The sequence below is a fragment of the Oreochromis niloticus genome, linkage group LG16, assembly GCF_001858045.2.
Source record: "Oreochromis niloticus isolate F11D_XX linkage group LG16, O_niloticus_UMD_NMBU, whole genome shotgun sequence".
In the NCBI taxonomy this organism is placed as follows: domain Eukaryota; kingdom Metazoa; phylum Chordata; class Actinopteri; order Cichliformes; family Cichlidae; genus Oreochromis; species Oreochromis niloticus.
The window spans coordinates 19,813,017-19,836,162 of NC_031987.2; the positions used below are offsets into that span (position 1 = coordinate 19,813,017).

Sequence of the window (23,146 nt, forward strand, 5' to 3'; positions counted from 1 at the left end):
ACTGATCTGGAAAAATGACCAGTGAGACGGGGATTTTTTAATTAAAAAAAAAAAAAAGTATTCTTGACAGGAATATCACGGCCTTCCTGAGAGGGGGGGTAAAATTAGTATTTGTTTAATTTTTTTTCAGCAGTATGTGCAGATTTATAATCCTAAACCACTCCATCACCCCACCCTACCACTTCACTAAAGCACAACGTGCATACCACATACTTTACACATACACATACACATGCACCTAGACCTGCTTACATTTTACATAAACAAATGACCTGAGAAACACCTTATAAACCTTCACATGCAGATTCAAACACATGCAAATAGACAACCACAGGTTTAGAAACTGTGCAATTTTAATCAGTGTCTGGCATATGTCTGCAGCAGTGCAACAAACCTTTTGACAGGGTAAAAAAAATGCTATGAATGCTTAAGGCATGTGGTTTTGCTAAAAATACAGATGTCTCCAAGGGGATTAAACAGGAGCAGGGATCAATTAGGAGTGTAAAACTATTATATTTGAATGATTTCACTCTGATGTTAAGCATTTTTATTCATCATAGCAAAAGAAATAACATAATCTTTTAGCTTGGTTCAATTTGGATATCTGCTAAATTAAAGCACTGTTTTAGTCACACTTCTCACATAAATCCAGATGCAGTCAGATCTGAATTTATGCTGTCTAGATTTATACAGGTGCTGAGTTAAATACACAAACATATATCTAATAGAAAGCATAAATAGTAAATGTTATCTTTCAGTTGACATGCCTAGCAGACTCTCTGTGTAAAAGTGTGCACAATATGTGTGTGATTATTTGCTCGGCGATGTCCACCACGACTTGGCTTGGGATTAAAAAAAAGGCATCTGGCCACCAGGTTTGGCACAGCCCAAAGGAATGTGATGCTTTTCTAAATATAGTTGGAAATGCACAAAGTTGAGATAAAAGGCTGAAAGGATGACAGTGAGAGTCTGAAAACTAAAGACAAAGAGATGCATTTTTAAACACTTTTATTATTCTGTTTGTTGCATTTATTACATTAACTTTACATATGTAAATAGTCATTCATGCATCCTTTGATTTTTTTCCTGTTGGATGCTACTTTGCATTCCTATTAAACAAATCTGAACCCACTTTCAGAATTATGCTGATGTAAATGATGTGTTCCTGAGCACTGCGTGTGCTCAAACTCCACATACAGGTAAGTACTACTTAAATGCTTTTGTAGCTTTTGAATGAAGTGCTGATCTTAAACTCTAATAACTTTCATGCTGTTCGTCTGTTTACAAAGAAAATAACTGACAGATGCAAGTCATATGCTTTGAAATGAAATATTATTTCAATAAGGAAATAACATTTTAAAAGCACCGCTTTACACATACAAACACAGTAATACCCAGAAGCGCCATTGCAATTCATTGCTGATCATATAAGCACGCAGGTACCACTTTGATCCAGAGCAAAAATATTTAGAGGAGTGGAGTCTCTCTTTGGGTGTTTAACGTGAAGTTCTCAAGCAATTTTTCAAACCACTAACCATGACTGTACGATGGAGGCATCGAACAAGACACGCATTCCTTTCTGGGGCACCAAAAAGGTTTTACTGTTGCTCCCTCAGGCAATTGATTCAAGCCATCTGACCGTGGAATTCAACCTCTAACGAACACACATGGACACACACACACATGCACACACACATCAAACACAAACAGACTTTGAAACGTGTAGAAAAGGTTGTAACAGATATTACATAAACAAGGAATCAGTATGCAGCCCTTTTAGTTCATCTAATACTACCGATGACCCCACCCAGCTTTCACAATACACTGAAGCGACAGGGTCTTCAGCTGAGGTACAAGAGGAAGAATAAGTATCAGCTCATAGTGACAGTTAGCTGGTTATTTAAAGGATAGGGATGGCATTTTCTTTCCTACTGTCCAAAAATCATCCAAAATGTTAGTACATCTCTGCAGTGCAGGCGTGGCTAAGCAGCTAAATCCTGGAATATTTAATATAATTTCACTGTTTTAAAATACAATTATATATATTTATGTTTTTTCAAAACATCAAGAGTTTACTGCCTATAATTTCAGCATGGATACATACAAATACACATTTGGTTTCTGCTAACTTGCTGAATATGAAAAATATAAAATAGCTGTGCACTCTTTCTTTAAAGACCAGGTAAAAGACTAAGAGTCTAAGAGAGGAAAGTGTTTTAAGGACAGGCGACGTGCTACCAAACAAGTACTTCAATTTGCCGCACAGAGACGTTGCTGTTGGTTCAGGAATGCGTGAGCATCGATTCATTCAATTACAGAGTCACACAGAGAACGACAGCGAGATCTGCTTAAGAGTTTCTCACTGACACCATGTGAGGACAGTCTGGGAGATTATATCAGAGGCAGCAGAGCAGAGTTAAGTGTTGTCCATTTGGTGCTCATAAATAGGATTGTACTGAACATCCTACAGAGGTGTGTCAGAATATCTTCCCTTTGTACCGAGATAATGATGATGATGATGAAGACGACGATAATGCAGGGAAATAATTCTGCAAGGCTGGCTCCCAGCAGGTCTTCTTGTCAGCCTCTGGTCTGGTTTGTTTACAATTAATCAGCTGAAAACAAAAGTACGGGGAGAGAGTATGACAAGAACATCTAAAAATGCATTATAACGTGTAAAAATCATATTTAACATTTACATTGTGGAAAAAAGTCTGAAACAGTTTAACTGTAAGAAGGTACTACATGTGAGAAAACACAGAGGCACATTTAAAAGCTAGATACAAAGTCAAAAGACAAAATGTGGTTGATCATGCAGGTTTTAAAAAAACATAAAATGACAATCACACTGATTTTACAGTATATGTAATAATACCTGGATCACAAATGATTAAATTAAATAATATAGTTTTATTGCAATCAGACTTTTTAAAATCAAGTTCCAAGAAAATTCGTTACCATAAATCATTCCTATCAGAATAAGATGAGGTAAGTGGGAAAAGCATCCAACTGCAGAACCTAGTCTCTGTCCAACTCTTCACTGTGTTCAGTGTATAAATGTAACTGTTTCCATCAGATCTTTCTTTGCAAAAGTCTTGTCTGTAAAGTTTTCTTTGACTTTGGTTGGCTTTGGCTGATTTCCTTATTCAGTCAGAACTGCTATACTTGGACTTTCTTCTTGCTCAGACAGAAAACAGCTCTTAAATTTGTCAGTAAAGTGCAGATGGAGTGCAGGTACAGGACAATGAAGCAGGAATATCATACCATCGATGTTCAATCCTAACTGTAAATATTAACTAAACTTCGAGGACATTATGAAACACATTTCCAGATGGATAGATTGAATCAATATATAAAAACTAACTGATAAAAAGTGAAATAATACAAAAAACTGAGAAAACCGGAGACTTTTAGAAGTTTCTAGTCTCAAAATTAAAAGTCTTTGAATCTCAGTCTTCATTTTTGTCTAAACTCTCTCATAGTTTTTTTTGTTGTTGCTTTTGTGCCTTTGTTAATGTTCTAACTGTGCTTTTGTGCTTCTCTTTTCTCTCTTTTTGCCTCTCCACTGATCAACTGAGGCAGATATCTTCTCCTCTCTGAGCCTGTCTCTGCCAGAAGGCACTTCCTGCTACAGGGGGGTTTTTCCTCTCCACCATCACCAAGTGAATCTGCAGTTACCCTTAGGCCGTGTGGCTAATGATAATATTAAATACAACTGGAATCTCAAATAATGAGTGCAACAGCTTCAGCACCCATTTTTTCATTCATTTATTCAATATTGTAAATGTAGCATTTATGTCACAAGTTGACTAAAGACCAGTCAGATACTGTATAGGAGCAAAAGCTGGTTTCAGAGTTTATAGATTGAAAACTAACTGAGAAGAGAGATCCGGTAATTTTATAGATATGAATAAAACCAGTTTACAACAACATACAATATAAATTCCTGCTCCTCCATGCTACTAAATATTAATGTAAGTTGGTGATAACTGAGTAGCCTATCGATGGGGATGTTATTGTAATTAAAATGTACATGTTTACAATGCATTACAATCTATGTGTGCATAATAAGATTTGCAAAATGTGCAAAAGAATATCTTAAAAAGTCCTTTTGACCTGTGAATGTGTGCAGTAATGTGGAGGTGTGTGCATAGTAAGATTTGCAAATGTGTACACATATCTCCAAATCTGTATTCAGACTGAAAGAGATGATTTTTTTATTTTCAAAACATTTACTAATCTAATTATGCACACAGAAACTCAATACATATTTGCAGATTATAACACACTGACAAATCTCATTGGAATCTCACAATTGGGGTAATTACACAACTCACAAATTTGGAACTAAATCAGTAAATTTACTTGACAGTGTATACCACAATATGTACGTCAGTGGATACTGTGAGTACATTTCACAATATCTGACCTCTGGGAAATGCCTTTCTGACCATTATTTCAATATTATAACACTATTGTTGAAGAACACCACACCTGGCAACTGCTTCTTCATTGTTTTTGAAGCACCCAGGCAGTTTGCCTAAACCCACAATAAGAGAAGGAGCCCCAAATATTAGATTTCCTTGACCTTCAAATGATCTCTTGGCTTTAAGAGAATTACGATGGAGTGAGTGGAAAAAGTGTAATAACTTTAAAACAATTCAAGCCAAGAGACTGACAGTATCAAGTGCATTGGTGCACAAGCAGTTCTTTAACATTGAAATAAAAAAACACTGTTTTACTTCCAATATTAATTTAGCTTGTTCACTGTTATGTTTCCAAAGGGCGGGAACCATGTGTAGCTCTGCATGTTTGATTTGGCAGACATGGAGCCCAGTTCTGACAAAGGGATTTGTTTCTTCTCCTGGAATCAAATTAGGGATCTTCCACTTTTTAGGCTAATGTTTTAACAAAAGTATTTTAAAGCTTTCATTTTTAATGATACTGCATTTTTTGTAGCATTTTTGAACATAAAGCAATCTAGTTAACTTCAGGTGACCAGCTCACACCGCTAGTTACATAAAACCTGTGGACAGTTGGCTAAAACGACAGGAGTGTTGACATTAACATGAGATTTTTCATATGTATTCCTGATACAACCCTCAAATAATGACAGTGAGACATTTTTGGAGTTATACAGTGGGGATACTCACCTTCTTTACGCAAAAAACACTTCCAAAGGCAGAAGCAGAGAGACAGAACTAACAGAGCTGCTACTGTAGTGACCGAGATCAGGATGGTGAGCGCGGTCCCGACTGGAAGGGAAAGATACAGAAATCTGATCAGCAGTTTTAATATCTCCCATAAATAGATAAACATATAATTCTTCAATTTAATTTTGCTGTTAGTATTTCGGTGACTGTGTGTACCGAAGGGCTGTGCTAAACTGAAGCTCCCTCTCGCAGCTATAGACCAGCCCTGATTAAATCTCAGATTTAATTTAGTTACTGTGTGATTTCACAGATGTCTGCACTCTTGACCCATTAAACCAAGATCAACCACAGGTCATCATAAAACCAAATACCTGACAATAGCACACAGTTTACATATGCCAAAGCCTCCAGACCATTATTAATTAAAACAACAACAAAGATTTTTTAACCATACCGGTGAAGAATGGGAAAACACTAATTCACTCAGCAACTTTGCTGATTCACTTTCCTGCCAACAGCTTAAACAGACGATGACTCCCACTCTCATGCTTATCAGGTAACATGAGGTGCTGAGTAAACTAAGAGGCTCCTAGGACAGCCTGTTAGCTTAGCATAAACACTGGAATAAGGGAGAGTTGCATGGCTGGCATCAACGAATCATCTATGAGCATCTGTAACTTTCTATTTAAGATGTTCTGTGTTCGGTCTGCATGAAAACAGACATGTAGGTACAGCGAATGATCATTTTATAGGTTGCTTGTGCAATATTGTCTTTAAAAAAAGACAAAAATCATACCTTAATCCAGCACTTGAAACAGATGACATGCATTGTAGAGTTTTGGGGGGTTTTGGGGGGTTTATACAGCCATTGCTCTACATTACCCCAGCTCATCAGATCTGAGCTTTCACTTCCAAATTTCTTCCTTTTATTGAGACTTTTAAAATAGAGAGACCGTAAGGCCATTATGGTAATTCTGAACATTAAGTGAATCCTGGATAGGAAGTAAGTTACTGTTTAATGTTATGTATATTTAAATATTTATAGTATCATAATTCAGGCTTCTCTAGAGAAAAATCTGATACTTTACCTCCTTATTTTGTACTCTTCCCTAAATTTAAATCCCCCAACACAGCAAAAGAGATTCAGTAGTCATTGCAAATTTGCACATGGTCAGAACAGGGTGAACAATCCAAACACAGCGGTGGTCCTGGAGGGCTAACAGCACTCCACAATGAGCTATATTTGAATGCATTTTTACTTTTTATGGGCACCTCATATTCATGGCTCTGCTTTGATGAGTTTCAAGGCATCGTGCAGAGACTCCTGTGGTGACTGGAAGCCAGGAGAAGGAGGCGGTGCTGGCTAGTGGATCAGAAACCAGGCTAGCTGTGTTATCAATCGTGGTCAAGCGAGAAAAAGCAGTGGTCTATATGACTATCTACTAACAAGCTACACCGCATCAGCCAAGGACACTGCCTCTGTGCTCAGCAGAGCATAATATTAATACGCAGGGTCCATGGGTCCAAAATTGAAACACTGCTCAGAAGATCCATGAGGAAGCTTAAAAAAGCAATTTTGATTTGACCCTTGAGGTTCCATCTTTTAATGCAGTATCGAATTCTTGGATTTTGTGCTAAAGTAAGGTATCCAGCTGACTGTAGTTTCATTTTCATGAAGGTAAGAGTGGTATTCAAATGTTCATTTCACTATGTTATGAAGTGAAGATTGCCTTTATGCAAAAAATTGAAAAGGCTCCACAGACCTACATAAGACAAATATTGGTCTGCAAGTATGAGAACCAGTGTAATGCAGTTTATCGGTGTCTTTTAGAGAACATTTAAAAACTATTTCTGCTTTCTTTTTCATTCTGGGTTGTAGTATTGCCTGCAGAAAGTAAGTTTGTAACGTAACGTAGCGCAGGGCAAAAAAGCTCAGTCGCTGAGATCTTCAGAGAAGAAGGATTAGTAACACTAACTTACTCTTAGTGTTCATTGATACAGCAATTGGTGACTCAAGCCCCTTGTGGTGCACCAAGCATTTGACCGACACGTCTTTCAGCAACCCAGACTGGACAGTCAGCGTACTGATCACCAGAGTGGTCCCATCATCTTGCGATAGCTGTTTTGTCACAGGTGGGCCCATGGTGCGGTTGTCTCTCTCCACATTCCACACAATCTCTGCTGGCGGCCTTGAAACAGAGGTGCAGTTTGCCTCGATCACCCCTGGAGAAGCGGTTTTGTAGCTCACCTGAGGTTTTGGTAGCACTGCGAAAAATAATCAGGAACAGTAAACGCTTTGTTATCTGCATTTAAATTTACACAAATGCAAGTTTATTGCAGTAAACCTTTCTGTTGCTTCTATTTCTGTTGCTTCAATAATAATAAAAGCAGTCAGTGAAATATGAAAACCATGCTGTGGTAAAGCAAGCATGTGTCAGATTACTTTAATCTATAAATTGGCCCATTGTTTTAGTTTGCATCATCTAAGTGTGCTTATTTAAGTTTCTAAAATCATATCTAATAAAACCCTTAAAGCCTTTCGGTTCAGCTAAGATATGCGAATTCCTGCACTCCTTAGATCCATAAGTAAATATCTGGCTGTTTTCAATTCTCTGTTCTCTGGGCTGAGAAAGGAATGTGATACACTGGAACTCAGAACATTTCTGTTGGCAAGAAAACATTTAGCCACAGATATCTGGCATTCATAGTTTCAGCATTTTCTGCGAATTCTACGTGATAAACTTCACCAACTTCAAATCTGAGATCAATCTGACAACAATCCAAACCATAATAATGCCTTAGTGTTGCATAGCTTGGAAGGACTGTGGCTTTTATTTAAAATGTAATACTTGTGTGTCCTAAAGAGCAAATGTATTATAAGGAAGTACATTTTTGTCCCCATTCATGACTTTGTTGTTACCTATTACAATGGCACAAATATATACGTAAAAACAATCAAAGTACTGTGATTGCTTTTTCTCTCATGGTGGCGATTACTTTTGAGATTTGTAGTAAGTTAAGACATTTATATATTACCTTATGTATACTGTGTCAAGTCTGGTGTTACAACTTAAATACAGAACTTTAGCATTTCTTTCACCACAAACTGTGACATAAAAAAGCTGAAAATGTATAATTTCATGCAGAAATTTAATGTAGCCATGCAGATGTGAACCCAGTGACTGCTTCACTTGTAGCATGAAAAATCTTTTTAGAGCTTTTAAATCACATTACACATTTCTCCATTCCACGTTTTTCACACTGAAAAAGTGAATATAGATAAACAGATTTACTTTGAGCGTGGTCTGTGGTCTGCTTTCAGCAGGATAACGCACAAAGCTCAAATCATTTTTTTAACATGGCAGTGAGTTCACTGTACTAAAAAGGCCTCCACAGTCACCAGATTTCAATCCAAAAGAGCACCACTGAGATGTGGTGGAACAGGAGATTCCCATCATGGATGTTCAGATGACAAATCTGCAGCAACTGTGTGATACTGTCATATCAACATGGACCAGAATCTTAGAGAAATGTTTGCAGCACCTTGTTAAATATATGCCATGAAGAATTACCACAAAGGCAGATCTAAAAGCAAAGGGGGGTCTGGCTTAGTACAATTTTTTTTATTAATGTAATCAATAATACTTGTAATAGCAAAGATAATGTAAATGTGTCTGCATGGGCTATAACTGGGCTTGAACAGTATGTCTGAAAGTGGGAGAAAAGAAGGGCGTATTATGTCACACCCAAAGTGGAATGAAGTTAGAAGCCTGTTGGCGGCAATAAGCAGCAAGAATAAAACATTAATGCTAATCTTGCTTCAGCACCCAGAACGCCTACTGTACTGTACAGTTCAGCTTCAGACAAAAGCACGTGTGTTTCTTGAGATAACTGTGAGAGCAAGGGAATGGAAGAAAAGTGCAAAAGCAAATGAGCATAAAGAGAGAGAGAGAAACAAAGCACAGAGGGAATCACTGTCTGCCGCAAACACTGACGGAGTCATGCATCAGGACCTCGTTCCCTGCCTCCATCATTCTACCGAATGGTCCATTCTTTGCACGGACACACTCCTGTTCTGTTCTGAGTTTGTGTGTTAACAACAGCCTACTCTGCCGATATCATAAAATTGTTCAGAGGGCAAAATCTGGGAGAAAAGATGCACATTCCTATCTGAATCCCAGGGGGTACCTGTCTATCCTGCCAACAATATCTAAGTTAAATTGTCTCCTACTTGCACTAAAGCCTGCCTCCTTTATTTTTCTCCTGGCTTTCCAGCTCCAACTATTTTCTTTGTTCCATGCACTAGTGACACTATTTTACAAAAACACAGCCTCAAAAAACTGAAGATTGCTTAAGTATCAGTCGCACTAACAACAAATAAAATCATAGCTCTGTGGGAGGGAGGGAACCTTGATTAGGTCCGTTGGTCCAAAGCAAACTATGTCAATTTGATGTACTGCTTTGGAAATTTGGCGTGAAATTCTGTGCGTAATTTGGTTCAGGGTGCCTCGATTAAGACTCTTAATGACTTTATTGGTCGCCTGACATTTCATCTAGTGCCACCAACAAGCCAAATCTTCCACTTGTCCAGGGCTTAATTTAATCTCAGAACAGATCAATCACTTCCAGTTAAATTCTGGGGGCAAGGGGTGGGTTTAAGCATTTTACAAAGCAAATATGAGACTGTAATAGTCTGAATTAACTAAATCAAGTGAGTATCTTACCAATCACAGTCTATTTGGTACAGTGTGTTTCCTTGCTGAGTTTGCAGAGGGATCTGCTGACAAGTGGACTTGTCAGGACAAAACACCATGAGTGAAACTGGACGATTCCCACACAGCAATTTATTATTGCACACTATGTTAAAGCCCCAGTTTCACTTCAGCCAAACAAGAATTTTGCTTTTTATACTAACATAATTAATGTGAACAGTAAAATGTAACGGGAATACTTTTATAACAGTACCCAAACGATTTACCAGATATGGGATATACTACTTCAAGACAAATATCTTACATTGCACTGCAATAGTGACTTCATCGACAATGGCAGACAGTGACAGAGACCGCCCAGTGTTAACAGCAACAGTTATTCAATTTAAGTGTAGTTATAAGGTTTTACTGCTAAGGACAACTGTTCATTGTTACGACTATGACCTCAAAGAAGGTCGAAGAAGGAAGAAGTGCCTCAAACTGGGAACACAGCTTCCAGAAATGCTGATTAGTTTAGCCCCAAAGACACATATAAATGTTTATTATAACAAAATTAGGTTTGCAGAGTTACATCCAAACAAGCCACAACACTTCTGGATAGACTGACGTTTGGTTTGATGATACTTTAGCGGAGCTGTAATGTACAGCGCCCTGCCTGGAGAGAACCAAACACGGCATATCAGCACAAACGCCTAATGTAACTGCCGAGCACGGTGGCGGAGGGGTGATGATTTGGGCTGAGCACCTTGTAGTCACTAAGTTGACCACGAACTCCTCTGTATGCCAAAGTAATCTTCAATCAAATGTGAGACCATCTGTCTAAAAACTAACGCTTGGAAAGGCTGGACAATGATGTAAGAATCTGATAAATTCATGTTATTGCTCGTAAAGTTGGTGCTACGAGTTCTTATCAATTAGTTTTGCACAGAATCATGTGAAAAATTTATTTTTTGCATGACAAAACAATACTGCAATTTCACCAGCAGTGTTTATTACCTTTGTGCAGAAACACGCTAGATGTTTCTGTTTCCAGTTTATCTGGTGAGCTAGTTAAAAATTAGTTAAATACTAATTTTGTAAGATAACTTTACAAACATTACACAGACTTGCTTTTTCTTGCATATTGTTAAAAAATTATTTTTTCAACAGTACGGAGCCTGTTCTTTTACTTCCTCTGATTTGTGCTCACCAGCCACTTTGTATAAGCAGATTACATAATTAATGATTATAGCAATTAGCAAAATATTAATTTTTATTTTAAGATCATACTGAAAACTTTTAAACTGTGCTTCATTTCTGATACATAGTAAGTTTATTGTACATAAGCTGTCTCAGGGTTTGTACAAATAATGTGTTCTTGTGTGGATTATCCTTTCACAATACTGAACCATAACAGCATCACAAGTAATAGCCCACTGGGAAAAACAGGTGTTTACCGTAGGTGGAGAGACAAATTGTGGAGGTCTTCAGCCCATCAGAATGTGTTTCATACATGCAAGTGTAACAGCCTTCGTCCTGGATGGCAACAGGGTGGATGGTAAGCTGACTGTCAGACAGGGAGGGAGTGAGCCAGAATCTCCCCTGGTAGGGTGGCTCGATCATGGGGTCGCTCCGTTTTGCAAAGGAGGCTACATCCGTGGATTCTCCTTGAGCAGAAATGCGCCTCCACATTATCTGTCGAACTTTTTCTGGCAAACCATAGGAGCATAAAAGGGAAACCTTTTTGCCGCTCACTGCTGTTTTGTTACCATCAACGGTGACTTGAGCTGGAGATTTAAAAAGAAAAGAAAAACACTAGTCAGTGAAAGAATGATGGATGAGAAGAAAAGATAAAGAAAAGAAAAAGGCAGATAAAGGGTGCAAACAGAACAATGTTAATATTCAGAAATATGAGACGCCCAAACAGAAACCAGTCACTGGAATCCATACCAGCTGTTTTTGGTTAGTGAAATGAGCCCTCCTCCCACTGCTCCACGGCGCTTTATTAACATGACTGGCTGAGCTTCAACATACTCATCAACTCTTGTTCAGAGGTGAGCGGTGGTTAGGGACATCTGTATTCACATATTTGCAGTGTTAACGGTCGGGTGCAAAGGGCAGGCATCCAAAATCAGTTAAGAAATGGTGCACCACTGAGGACAGAAACGATGGAAACTCCATTTAGCTGACTGGCTTTTATGATTCTCATGTGGCGTCTCAATTTTAATCTTTGTTATTTCTCAAATATACCAACAGCTATTTTAGCACGTCTCATATTTTCACATTCAAAAACAGACAACACTGATGATATTAATGATGATATTAATCAACTGGTTGACAGGCCATCTTGCTTCCACTTCAGAACAATTGAACTCTTCAGTTTGACCCTGTGAATGACGTCTGTCTCCTTCCTTGTGTCAAGGGGATCATTACTTTAACTGGCTGCAAGAGCAAGTCTTCCCAAGTGAGCAAGTGTGTTTTTTTTCACTCTAGCTGTTTGAAAAAAAAAATTCATTTTGAACTTTCACCCCTGCAAAGCCATTTTATGGAGTACACGACATAATGTTGATTACAGGAATCTGAGAAGAATGAACTGAAATCCACCAGGGGTCTCTGACTTAACTGAGCCAGAAACACTGCTGTAAAGGATCAGTACCCTAATCCATACAGGCAAGCTACTCATTCTGTCCTGTAACAGATTGGTACAGTTTCAGAAATGTGCACAAGCGCACAGGCTTTATCTAAACTATAACATACTACTGTTGCTCCAAGATCATTAATGTTAATGTCAATGTTATCATTAATGGGCTTACTCACAGGTCACTGTGAGACACGTTGATCCCTGCTTTAAACCAGTAGGGTGCAGGTCAAATATGCAAGTGTAGCAGCCTTCATCACGGAAGCCCACCCTGCGAATCGTGATAGCCGAGGTGTCCTTCGTGGACGACGGGGCGAGTTCCACATGCTGCTGCCCGCTCACGGTCTCCCTGTTGCCAGGCTTGTAGGTCAGCAGGGTTTGGTTCTGGACATCTAGCCAACGCACCTCTCTCAGGGATTCACCTCGCTCCTTTGAAAGACTGCAGGTCAGAGTGAAAGGCTTCTCCACTGGTGCTACCAGATGCTGGGGTGCTGTTACTCTGCCTGGAACAGCCACCAGAGAAAATCATAAGCTGATGTATAGAACACCCTCACTTTGGCTTTTTCCTTATGCTATAAGCGTGGTTTGGCACACTCACCTTGTAGGCGTCCTGCCATAAGCAAGAGTGTACACAGCTGCAGACAGGAGGCCTGGATCATCATCTTCTTCGCTGCTCATTCAACAGAGAGGAAAATGAGAGTTACTGAGATTTAACAAATGATGATGATCTGCTCCTGTGTGAATATACCCTCTCCTATAATTTAAAACAGTTGATGATCCAGTGATGCAGAATAAAGGCTGAAAAGGTAAACTCACTTTTCTTACTCAGAAAGCCAGTTAAACTGCTGTATTCAACGATGTACAATATTTTTTTTACAGAACTTTTACTCCAACAAAAGTATTTAGTGGGATGTAGTGCAAAATATTTCCATACATCTAAAAATTAAGTTTGCAAAGCCTGAGTAGGTCGCAAAGTTATCACAGCAGAGATGATTAAACCGATTCAGGGTTGGATTTAAGCTTAACGGTTCAAACCCCAAATTAAATACAACTGTAGATAACTGCACATGAAAGAAATTAGTGATCACATAAATGTTGTACTATTTTGCTGAAATCAGATAAGCTGTAGTTAATCAAGTGAATGAAACAAAATTCATTAATAAAATAAAATAAAATAAAATAAAATAAAATAAAAGCCCTATCATATACAAATAGACCCATGAGACTGAGACACTCACCGCTTGTATACCAAAAAGCCAAACAGTTTAAAATCTTCTACCTCTGCAACATCTCGCTCATCCTTATGATTTGTCAGTCTCGGGAAACTTCACTCCAGAAAAAGATAGAGACCTTTTTTACTCATCCAACTCTTTTCCACTGTGCGCACATCAAACTCCGCCGTGAACACCAGCCGGCCAACAATGGACTGCGGTGAGGCGCCGACAACAGGCTGAACCACATAGATCATGTTTTGCGCTCACAACGCCCTCTGGAGGGACTTGTGTGAATTTCTTGTTTCAGGGAGCCTGCAGTCAACCATGGACTACGGGACGCAGCTGACAAGTGTTTCATTTTTATGTCAAATACACATTATAATAAATTAGAAGTTTGAGTAAAACATATTAACTTAAGGTTTAACGCTCAAAAATCCCTTTAATTGGGACTTTGGGTAAAACTTCATAGGGTGACGTCAGAAAAAAATCACTATTTTTCAAACTGCTCTAAAGCTGAGACCAATGAATGAAGGAATACATATATAAATACTAAATACACAAATCTTCTTCATTAAGCTGCTTCCTTTAGGGGTTTCCAGTGTCCTCCATCTCACCCTATCCCCAGCATCCTCCTGTGTCACACCCCTCTGCATACCCTCCTTCACTACTTCTATTGACTTCTCTGAGATCTTCTTCTTCGTGTCCTGCCTGTCAACTCCATCTACAGTTAGCATACTTTTCCCAGTATTTCCACTATCCCTCCATTGCACACCATCGCAGTCTTGTCTCTCTAAATTTGTCCCCAGGTATTAAAAAGTGAATAAATAATTAAATAAATTATATTTATAAATAACTCACAATTTATTTGAAAATATTAAAAAAAATTAACGCTATGGTTGAATACAGTTTTTATTAACTTTATTGAAGTAAAGAAAAATATAAAGTGCGTTTTTGTTGCGCTTTTTTTTTACGTCTACGTTTTTACATGTGGAAAATACAACAATTGTCAAATAAATTAAATGTCTGATATATGTAAATAATATAGCCACGTTCACGGTTTGCTATAGAATTAAAGCCATATTGCCAGGTGCTCTTGGGGATATTTATTTTTTGTTTTTGACGTCATAACTGTGAGACGGAAGTGTATTTGCAGGAGTCATCTCGGTGACGTCCCTTCGCGGGCAGTTGCTTTAACATGACAGTTAATATGAGCTTCTTAACGACATAACGAATAATTTGCATTCAGATCGGAGAGTTTCTATCATGTCAGGGTGAACGGAAGCTGTGCTCGACCCAGTTACACATGCTCAGTTAGTTTTCGACGCACTAAACTGTCATCATGTCGTTTCTAGTGGACTCAGTCATTATGTTCACCTCACAGGTAATGCTGAGCTGGATGAGTCGACTGGTTGTAACTCGTGTTTAACTTTGTACACACGGACATGCAGCGACAGGTCTAAGCTTTGACTCTCAAGTATATCCTCCCAATATCACACCGAAAACGCCTTTTAAAGACTGTTAGCTTGGTGCTAGTTTACAGATGTTACAGCCCTTGCTAAATATCGAAGTCGAGTTGTGGTTGTAAATAACTTCATTTAACAGAAGAATAACAACAACTGTTAGGAATTACAAGTTGTTTTCTTACCTAAGCACAAGCGCCTCCACTAAAATGTAAGCTTTGAGAGTACATTTTGAGAATGTTTACAGCTCTTGAGTACTTTAATGTGTATTTGCTCTACATGGTGATTTTAACAAAAGAACATTCAGGCTGTTTCCTAGTGAATTGCGAGGATAGACATATAGTAGGTTTGCTGTGCAGGCGAACTTGTGGATTATGTAGTTTCACAAACTAGAAGTAGGAAGTAGGGTTAAGCTGAGTTTCGTCAGCTTCACACTTGTGGATGTTGGATTTCCTTGTTGCAGAATGCATGCTTGTTTTGTAAGGTGGTTGAAAACTCATGACCGGTGTTGTGCCAAAAACTGATTTCCAATGTTTCCATGTGTTTCTTAAGTGTAATGTCTTTACTTATATTTGTAAATTAACTTTATTGAACAGGAAAGAAGGCTATATATAAAATGTAAAAATTACCAGTTTTTCAAGTATCTTCATAACTCTGTGTTATTGTACCTACATTATAACTAATCCGGTCCTTTTTGGACACTTGAAATATGTTTACAGAACTATTGTTATATATGTTGTAATTTCTGCTGTCCTCTTGGTCAGATTACTCTTTTTAAAAAAGTGTTTTGCTTTTTTAACTTGATAAATAAAAAGATTTATAAAACTCACTGCCAAAAACAGATTGTGGCTTTTACCTTGTGGCAATTGTGGAATGTTGTTTGTGGCTCAGGATTACTTGGCAAACACCGAAAAACAGTTTTTGGCAGACGATCACTTTTTGGCACAACACCTGATTGCAAATAGGTGATAACTGTTTTTGGTGCAGGGCTGCAAATTGGGTAAGAGAACTGGAACTGCCATTGATCCCAGTGATCCTACAGCTTACTGGACATTTTCATAGCCAGTAAGCTGTGATAATGTGAGAATTAGCCAGTTAACAAGCACCTATACCAAAAACCTGAAGCTGGAGACATGCTTTCGTATTTAACTTAAGCACATATTTATTCGAACAAATCCATCAAACTATCTCTAGCTCTGATTAACTGAAATTTGATGGTATGCACTTCTTTGTCCTCCACATACCTCCCACTTTATTCCAAACAGGTTCTGTTCTTTGGTTTTGGCTGGTTGTTCTTTATGCGGCAGCTGTTCAAAGACTATGAGGTACAGTGTTTTTATTTACAAATTATCACCAGGATGGATAATAATAAATCTAATAAGAACAATTAAGGTGTTTAGGTTGCATTGTAATTAATTAAATGTGTTTTTGTTTGTGTGCAGGTGCGGCACTATGTTGTCCAGGTGGTTTTCTCTGTCACTTTTGCATTTTCATGCACTATGTTTGAGCTCATTATCTTTGAGATTCTGGGTGCCTTAAGCAGCAGGTTGGTGTATTTTCTGTGAGATTTAAGTGTGTTTTGTTGCTTACAGCCAATGAAAGACATCAGCCTTTATGTGTTTGCAACAGTTCCAGGTATTTCCACTGGAAGCTGAATCTCTATGTGATTCTGCTGGTTCTAATCTTTGTGGTGCCTTTCTACATTGGTTATTTTGTCGTCAGCAACATCCGCCTATGTAAGTTCGCCACTTTTGCCCACTAAAAGTAAGATGATATCACTTAAAGTTAAACTTTTCTAAACTTTAACTTTTGATGTCTCTCTGAGCAGTGCAGAGACAGCGGCTTCTTTTTGCCTGTATGGTGTGGTTTACCTTCATGTATTTCTTCTGGAAGTTGGGAGACCCATTCCCCATCTTGAGCCCGAAACATGGTGAGTGCACATAGCTCACTTTATTTTTCACCAGTCACCTTTATGTTCTCACACTGCGTAGAATATTTCAAACATTATATTTTTTAAAATATGGAGGTCCCATCTCTAATATTGTACTTTGGAAAGAGTGTTGAAGGCCAAGCGAAGAGTTGTGATGCTTCAGTCTGATGCTTTGTGGGGGTTTTGTTTTAGGGATTTTATCCATTGAGCAGCTAATCAGTCGTGTTGGTGTGATCGGAGTCACTCTCATGGCTCTGCTGTCTGGGTTTGGTGCCGTCAACTGTCCCTACACCTACATGTCCTACTTCCTCAGGTAAGCTCCACTGTGGGTTTTCTCTGACATCACATTCAGCTATGCTATGTGAAACAGAAAGTATATTCTTAGCAGGGCTTCAAATGAGGTAAATACAACCTCTGATAAACAACAGCATGTGATACATTACACCGTGTCATGATTTATTTAACAAAGATGGAGCCTGAATCCAGAAGCAGCGTGTGAAAAACTAAGCCCACCCTTACTGAAGTGATCTTATAGAAACAACTGTCACTGCCTGTCAATCGGGGAAGGGTTGTATATCTGTCATTTACCGCAAGAAAGATTATTCATAAATGGAAGATGTTCAAGACAGCTGCCAATCGTTTCAGGAGTGAAAATCCCAACAAAGTCACCTCAAGGTCAGACCCTGCAATGCTCAGAGAAACTGTAAAAACACCAAGAGCTATATCTTAGTTTCTACTGAAGAATTGTGGTTGGTTTGGAGGGTTTTCAGAAAGCCTCTTTGCTTTAAAAGGAACGTGACAGCATGAGTTAGGTTTGTATCTGAAGAAACCACAAGACATCTTTGGAGTGGAGATGTTTGGTCATATTGAACAGTGTCATGTGTAGCAGAAATGAAACAGAGCATATTAGCACAAATGCCTCATAGTAATTGTCAGCATGGGAGACCCACTCCCCATCTATCACTCTCACAAATGTGTGGGACTGATAAACTGGGAAATGGTTAACTGAAATTACTGCTGTTAAAGTGGTTTCACAAGTGTCATGGCGTATACTATATGTTTTTCACACTGCTTCTATGTTTTTGTCTTAGTTTTGTGAAATAGTGACACAGTGTAACATGTCACATCATGGTTTCTTCTTAAATAAGCCAGATGACTTTATTATTATAATATCGTGATAATTGAAAGAGGCTGTACATTCTTTTTACCATGACTGTAATCATGCATTATATTAATCCAAGTCTCACTAATTATCATACTCAGTTGTGTCTCTTTTTCATGGCAGAGTTCAAACAAAAGCTGACACTGCCTTTATGCTTTGTGCTTTTGTTGCGTTCATAGAAATGTAACAGACAGTGACATCCTTGCTCTGGAGAGACGGCTGCTTCAGACTATGGACATGATTGTCAGCAAAAAGAAACGGTAAGAAAAGACTTTTTGTTTTTTCTTAAACTACAAAAACATATTTGTGTCGCACTTCATACTTTTTTTTTTTTTTTAACAATTTTTAAAGAATTGCTATGACCCGGAGGCAGATGTACCAGCGTGGGGAAGACCAGAACAAACAGACAGGATTCTGGGGCATGATCAAGAGTGTCACCTCTACACAAACGGGCAGTGAAAGTATCCTTTATGCTTATAATGAATAAAGCCTGTCACACAAGGTTGCCACAGCAGTTATATGTGGCACAACGGGACGGGATTTGTGTCTTATTTGAAGCCTAATTTCTGTGATTTTTCAGCTGTTAATGGATATCTCTACTTTAAGTAGGCGTAAATATTTGTAGTTATCCTTGACTTCTTTCTCCAGACCTCTCGCTGGTCCAGCAGGAGGTTGATGCTCTTGAGGAGTTGAGTCGGCAGCTTTTTCTTGAGACTGTAGACCTCCAAGCCACCAAGGTAACACATGTGCATGTGTGATCTCACACCCACACACTTTGCTGTGGAATTCGGAGACCATCTCTAATTTATTGTATAGATTTTTAAAATTCCTCATCTATAACAAGTTGAACATCCCCTCTCAGTTGTGATTTCTGTTCTTTTGATTAGAGCCCAACTGATTTATCAGTGGGCCACTAGTATGATCTGATACTAGCTACTTGCTGATCTATCTGTATTGGCACTTGCAACCGCTGATTAAATGACTATTAAAGTAAAGAAAAGAGAGGAGAAACACCCTTCAATCTTGGTGCGAGTGTTGATGCTGCATAGTTTGCCCAGCAGAGGGCACTCTCCAGCCACCCTGCTGGGAACATGCATATTGGGATCAATCAACTGATCTGAGCAGAGTTGGGCAAAGCTTGAGCAAGTAAATTAATAACTACGCATAACAAATGGAATAAGTGTGTCTGAATGGGGGGGAAAAGCCTTCCAATATATTGGAATATCTGATTTTTTTAAATCAGCAAATATGTGTCTGAAAAATCAGCTGGACTGAAAAGGGACTGAAACCAGGTCCCTTTCCACTCTTGCTTATTCTTCAGTAAGTACCAAGTAAAGAATTCAGGTCATGTTATGACTTAATAACTGTTCAGCTTTCATCATCATCACTCTGTTAAGCTTAGTTATTGATCTGTAACATATCAGGGTCCCTATAACATATGCACTAGCATGAGTCCCCTAGCATGATGTGAACCATTTACATTGTAATCCACCATATAGAGGATTACTTGTAAAATGCTGATTCTAAAATGTTAATAACGTGGCAAGTGTGGTTGTTATTTTTGTGATTTAAGCAGGTAAGATTTAGTTTGAAGCACAAAGCGACCTGCGTGCCTGTGTTTTCCATAGAAACCATTGTTTAATTGAATGTTTTGATTAAATCCAAGAGGACTCTGACACCATAACAGCACATCCTGCCTTTATAGACACATTTATTTATACACACTACGCCCTTTTCTTGTATGTAGGGTAAATGATTTGCAAATTTTTTAACACCACCTTTCTTTATCTGCAGGAGCGAATTGAGTACTCAAAGACATTCCAGGGAAAATACTTTAACTTCCTTGGCTATTTCTTTTCCATCTACTGTGTGTGGAAAATCTTCATGGTGAGAATATTCACATAATGTATTCTGGCTTTGTTGTTTTTTCCATTCATAATCACATACAGAGTTTTGGTTACATAATAACGTGTCACTGTGTATCTTTATTGCACTAGATGTAATAAAATTATGTTCTTCTTGTAATCCTAGGCCACTATAAACATAGTGTTTGATAGAGTGGGAAAGACGGATCCAGTGACGAGGGGCATTGAAATTACGGTGAACTACCTGGGCATTCAGTTTGATGTGAGACACACACCCATGCACACACAAGCACAAAGCTGTGTTTCGATTAGTTCATAAGACTCAACCCAAACATAATTTCTATTTGTCTAACCTTAATGTTTAAAATTTGCAGCATGTGTCATGCAGACTTCTTGTAAAGTTGTTTTCTGCAAGAACTCTGGTCATGCTCATTTTTTTGTTTTTTTTGAGTTCTCACAGTTCACAATTAAAGATCCTTGGAATCACTTTTGAATTTAAATGAATAAATGCCTACCCAATAAAATCTGTTTTTCATGCCACTGTTTTTCTTATAGATTTTTTTTGTCTTTCTCACTTTTTCAGGTTAAGTTTTGGTCCCAACACATTTCTTTCATCTTGGTGGGAATAATCATCGTCACATCGATACGTGGCTTACTCATCACCCTCACCAAGGTAAAACTGTCACTTCATAAGGTCTTTTTAGGCAGTTCATGTTGATCCTCATGATCAGTTTAATGAAACATTTTCTGCTGCTTATTTTTAGTTCTTCTACGCAATATCAAGCAGCAAGTCTTCCAATGTCATCGTGCTCGTCCTCGCTCAGATCATGGTGAGTGTGTTTTTGAGAAAACCTGCAGCCTACAAATGACCGTGAATCTGAATCTTTATTGTCGTTGTAGCAATGAAACTGAGGTGCAATTCTCTCAGTGTAAAAAAAAAAAATATGTAGAAATATGTCTGTAAATATCAAACACAGTTGTTTCCATATTGCACTAGCCTCCACTTGCCGGTGTTGATTTAAATACCAGCAATAACCTGCAGTTGTAAACATGAGACTGAGTTGTAAGATTGTAAACATTGCATAACGAGTTATACTGAATCAAATTGTCTGTAACTGTAATTTGGCAATCAGAAGTTTCTATGCATCTCAATCCAATAGGGGATGTATTTCGTGTCGTCTGTGCTGCTGATGCGCATGAGCATGCCACTGGAGTATCGCTCCATTGTGACAGAGGTTCTGGGAGAACTGCAGTTCAACTTCTATCACCGCTGGTTTGATGTCATCTTCCTGGTCAGCGCTTTGTCCAGCATCCTCTTCCTTTATCTGGCCCACAAGCAGGCACCAGAAAAACACATGGCACTCTGATCTCCTGAAGTACATCGCCTCTCTTTGGACTCATGATGCATGGGCTAACTTTTAAATTTGGAATTTAGAGATATCCAAAATTACATTTTTTTTTTTATATGTATATGTTGGACATATTTACCTGGACTGCCTTTTCCTGAATCAGGAATGGTGGATTTGGGGGAATAAGTTTTGGGGACCTTTTGGGGCACACAGAACAACTTTGAACTCTCTCCTCTCTTGAAATTAAAGTATTTACAGAACATTATCATTAGGTTTTTTGATTTTGTATTTACAAATACAAACACTGTTTCATTTGTTTGCTACATTCTTTTCTTTCTTCACTGTCATGACTGGAGCTGACCTGGAGCCTGTTCACCATATGTTAGTGAACGTTTCAGCTGGATGAAATTGTAAATGGTTTGGTTTAAGGCCACATTTTTCACCATCTTGGATTATTTGCCACAGCAGCATACTAAGACAACACCTACTCCTTTAACTTTATTGTAAATTACCATCCATCGATTATCCAATTTCAGGGTCGCTGCAGGCCTGGAGCCTATGCCAGCTGTCTTAGGTGAGAGGCAGAGTACGTGCTAGACAGGTGGCCAGCCTATCACAGGGCTAACGCAAAGTGACAAACAGCCGTTCACGCTCCCATTCACACCCAAGTTAGAACTGTCAGTTAGCTGTCAGTACCTTGAGAAACCCACGCAACCAGGGAAATCATGCACGCTCCACTCAGCAAGGCCTCGGCGACCTGGTGGATTTGACCTCCTTGCTGTAAGGGAAAAGTGCTTACTGTTGCACCACCATGCTTTCTGTTAATTATAAATGACATAAAGATTAAATTTCAAACTGCAGATCAGCGCACAACCCTGGCTGCATGGTACACTGATGATACCAGGAGCATTAAAAGTGGGGAGAAAGGTGCGGGATTGTCACGATCCTCGAGTGTACTCTGAGTCGTTGCTGTTAGGGAGATACCACTTTGGTTGGGAGGGAATAATTAATAAATATAATGTATTACTACTACATATTTGCAAACAGAGGTGTGATTTCTTGTCCTTGCTTTTAAATAATTATGAAGAAAATATTTTTGAATATGCAATAACAAGAATATCCAGTGAGTTAACTTTTAAAAATAAAAATCACTGATGGAACGTGCCAGTGTTTCAAAGAAGAGAAGGCCACCTGCTATACTCTTGAAAATCAGCTGATAAATATTTTGGTGGACAGGCTGACTTTTCCAGCTGGGTTCAAGTCAGACCCAGCTGATCTTCTCTCGGTTGAATATATATATTTTATTAATTTAGCCTTTTCACATTTGCTTTGAAAGTAGGTTAGCATTTACCCATTTGAATTTTTGTTTTTTCCTTTTTTTGTTTCAGCTCCTTGGTGTGCAGCTTACCTGATCAGAATATTAGGGAATATTTGAAAAGCTCATTAACCGGAGAGTGGACACACACATATATTTGACACTTAAATATCTTTACCTTTATACTGTGCTTTAACTTGGGTTTGTTTTTTCCTCATATTTTAGTATCAAAGCACATTTAAATGATTTCATTTCAGCAGTAGAAGGATTTTTTATGACATATAATTTTAGATCCCTCACTTGTTGTTTTTGCTGCTTTTATGGTCGTCTACCAGAACCTCTCGCTCCACTGGGGTCAAACTCTATGGT

At 38.4% G+C, this 23,146-nt stretch overlaps 2 protein-coding genes and 1 long non-coding RNA gene across 3 annotated transcripts; 2 read left to right on the top strand and 1 right to left on the bottom strand.

The window, feature by feature from the left end:
• Nucleotides 1–993: 993 nt before the first annotated feature.
• On the bottom strand, nucleotides 994–13,921 carry zgc:113337 (OX-2 membrane glycoprotein). The gene is made up of 7 exons (XM_005457868.4): nucleotides 13,721–13,921; nucleotides 13,081–13,152; nucleotides 12,662–12,985; nucleotides 11,302–11,631; nucleotides 7,134–7,418; nucleotides 5,154–5,255; nucleotides 994–2,615 (listed from the first exon to the last, which is right to left on the bottom strand). The coding sequence occupies exons 2-7, from the start codon at nucleotides 13,142–13,144 to the stop codon at nucleotides 2,608–2,610; spliced, it is 1,113 nt and encodes a 370-aa protein (XP_005457925.1). The 5' UTR covers nucleotides 13,145–13,152; nucleotides 13,721–13,921; the 3' UTR covers nucleotides 994–2,607.
• Nucleotides 11,857–12,507, top strand: LOC109197711 (uncharacterized). The gene is made up of 3 exons (XR_002058835.2): nucleotides 11,857–11,898; nucleotides 12,207–12,316; nucleotides 12,420–12,507. It is a non-coding gene; the product is annotated as an uncharacterized LOC109197711 (long non-coding RNA).
• Nucleotides 13,922–14,831: 910 nt separating the features above from the next.
• On the top strand, nucleotides 14,832–22,408 carry si:ch73-390b10.2 (Golgi pH regulator). Its single transcript, XM_003452938.5, has 14 exons — nucleotides 14,832–15,077; nucleotides 16,422–16,481; nucleotides 16,599–16,702; nucleotides 16,786–16,892; nucleotides 16,985–17,086; nucleotides 17,279–17,399; nucleotides 18,428–18,508; nucleotides 18,600–18,709; nucleotides 18,897–18,985; nucleotides 20,043–20,135; nucleotides 20,280–20,375; nucleotides 20,697–20,786; nucleotides 20,878–20,943; nucleotides 21,274–22,408. Exons 1-14 carry the CDS (start codon nucleotides 15,036–15,038, stop codon nucleotides 21,478–21,480), a joined length of 1,368 nt encoding a protein of 455 aa, XP_003452986.1. The 5' UTR covers nucleotides 14,832–15,035; the 3' UTR covers nucleotides 21,481–22,408.
• Nucleotides 22,409–23,146: the final 738 nt, after the last annotated feature.

Excerpts from the sequence above, each read along its gene's own strand:
- zgc:113337 (XM_005457868.4), bottom strand. The coding sequence starts at position 13,144 with ATGATGATCCAGGCCTCCTGTCTGCAGCTGTGTACACTCTTGCTTATG. Across the intron at positions 7,419-11,301 it reads AATTTGTCTCTCCACCTACG|TGCTACCAAAACCTCAGGTG; the intron begins GTAAACACCTGT and ends TATTTTTCGCAG. Across the intron at positions 5,256-7,133 it reads TGTATCAATGAACACTAAGA|TCGGGACCGCGCTCACCATC; the intron begins GTAAGTTAGTGT and ends TTTCCCTTCCAG.
- si:ch73-390b10.2 (XM_003452938.5), top strand. The coding sequence starts at position 15,036 with ATGTCGTTTCTAGTGGACTCAGTCATTATGTTCACCTCACAG. Across the intron at positions 16,893-16,984 it reads CGTCAGCAACATCCGCCTAT|TGCAGAGACAGCGGCTTCTT; the intron begins GTAAGTTCGCCA and ends CTCTCTGAGCAG. Across the intron at positions 20,787-20,877 it reads TACTCATCACCCTCACCAAG|TTCTTCTACGCAATATCAAG; the intron begins GTAAAACTGTCA and ends GCTTATTTTTAG.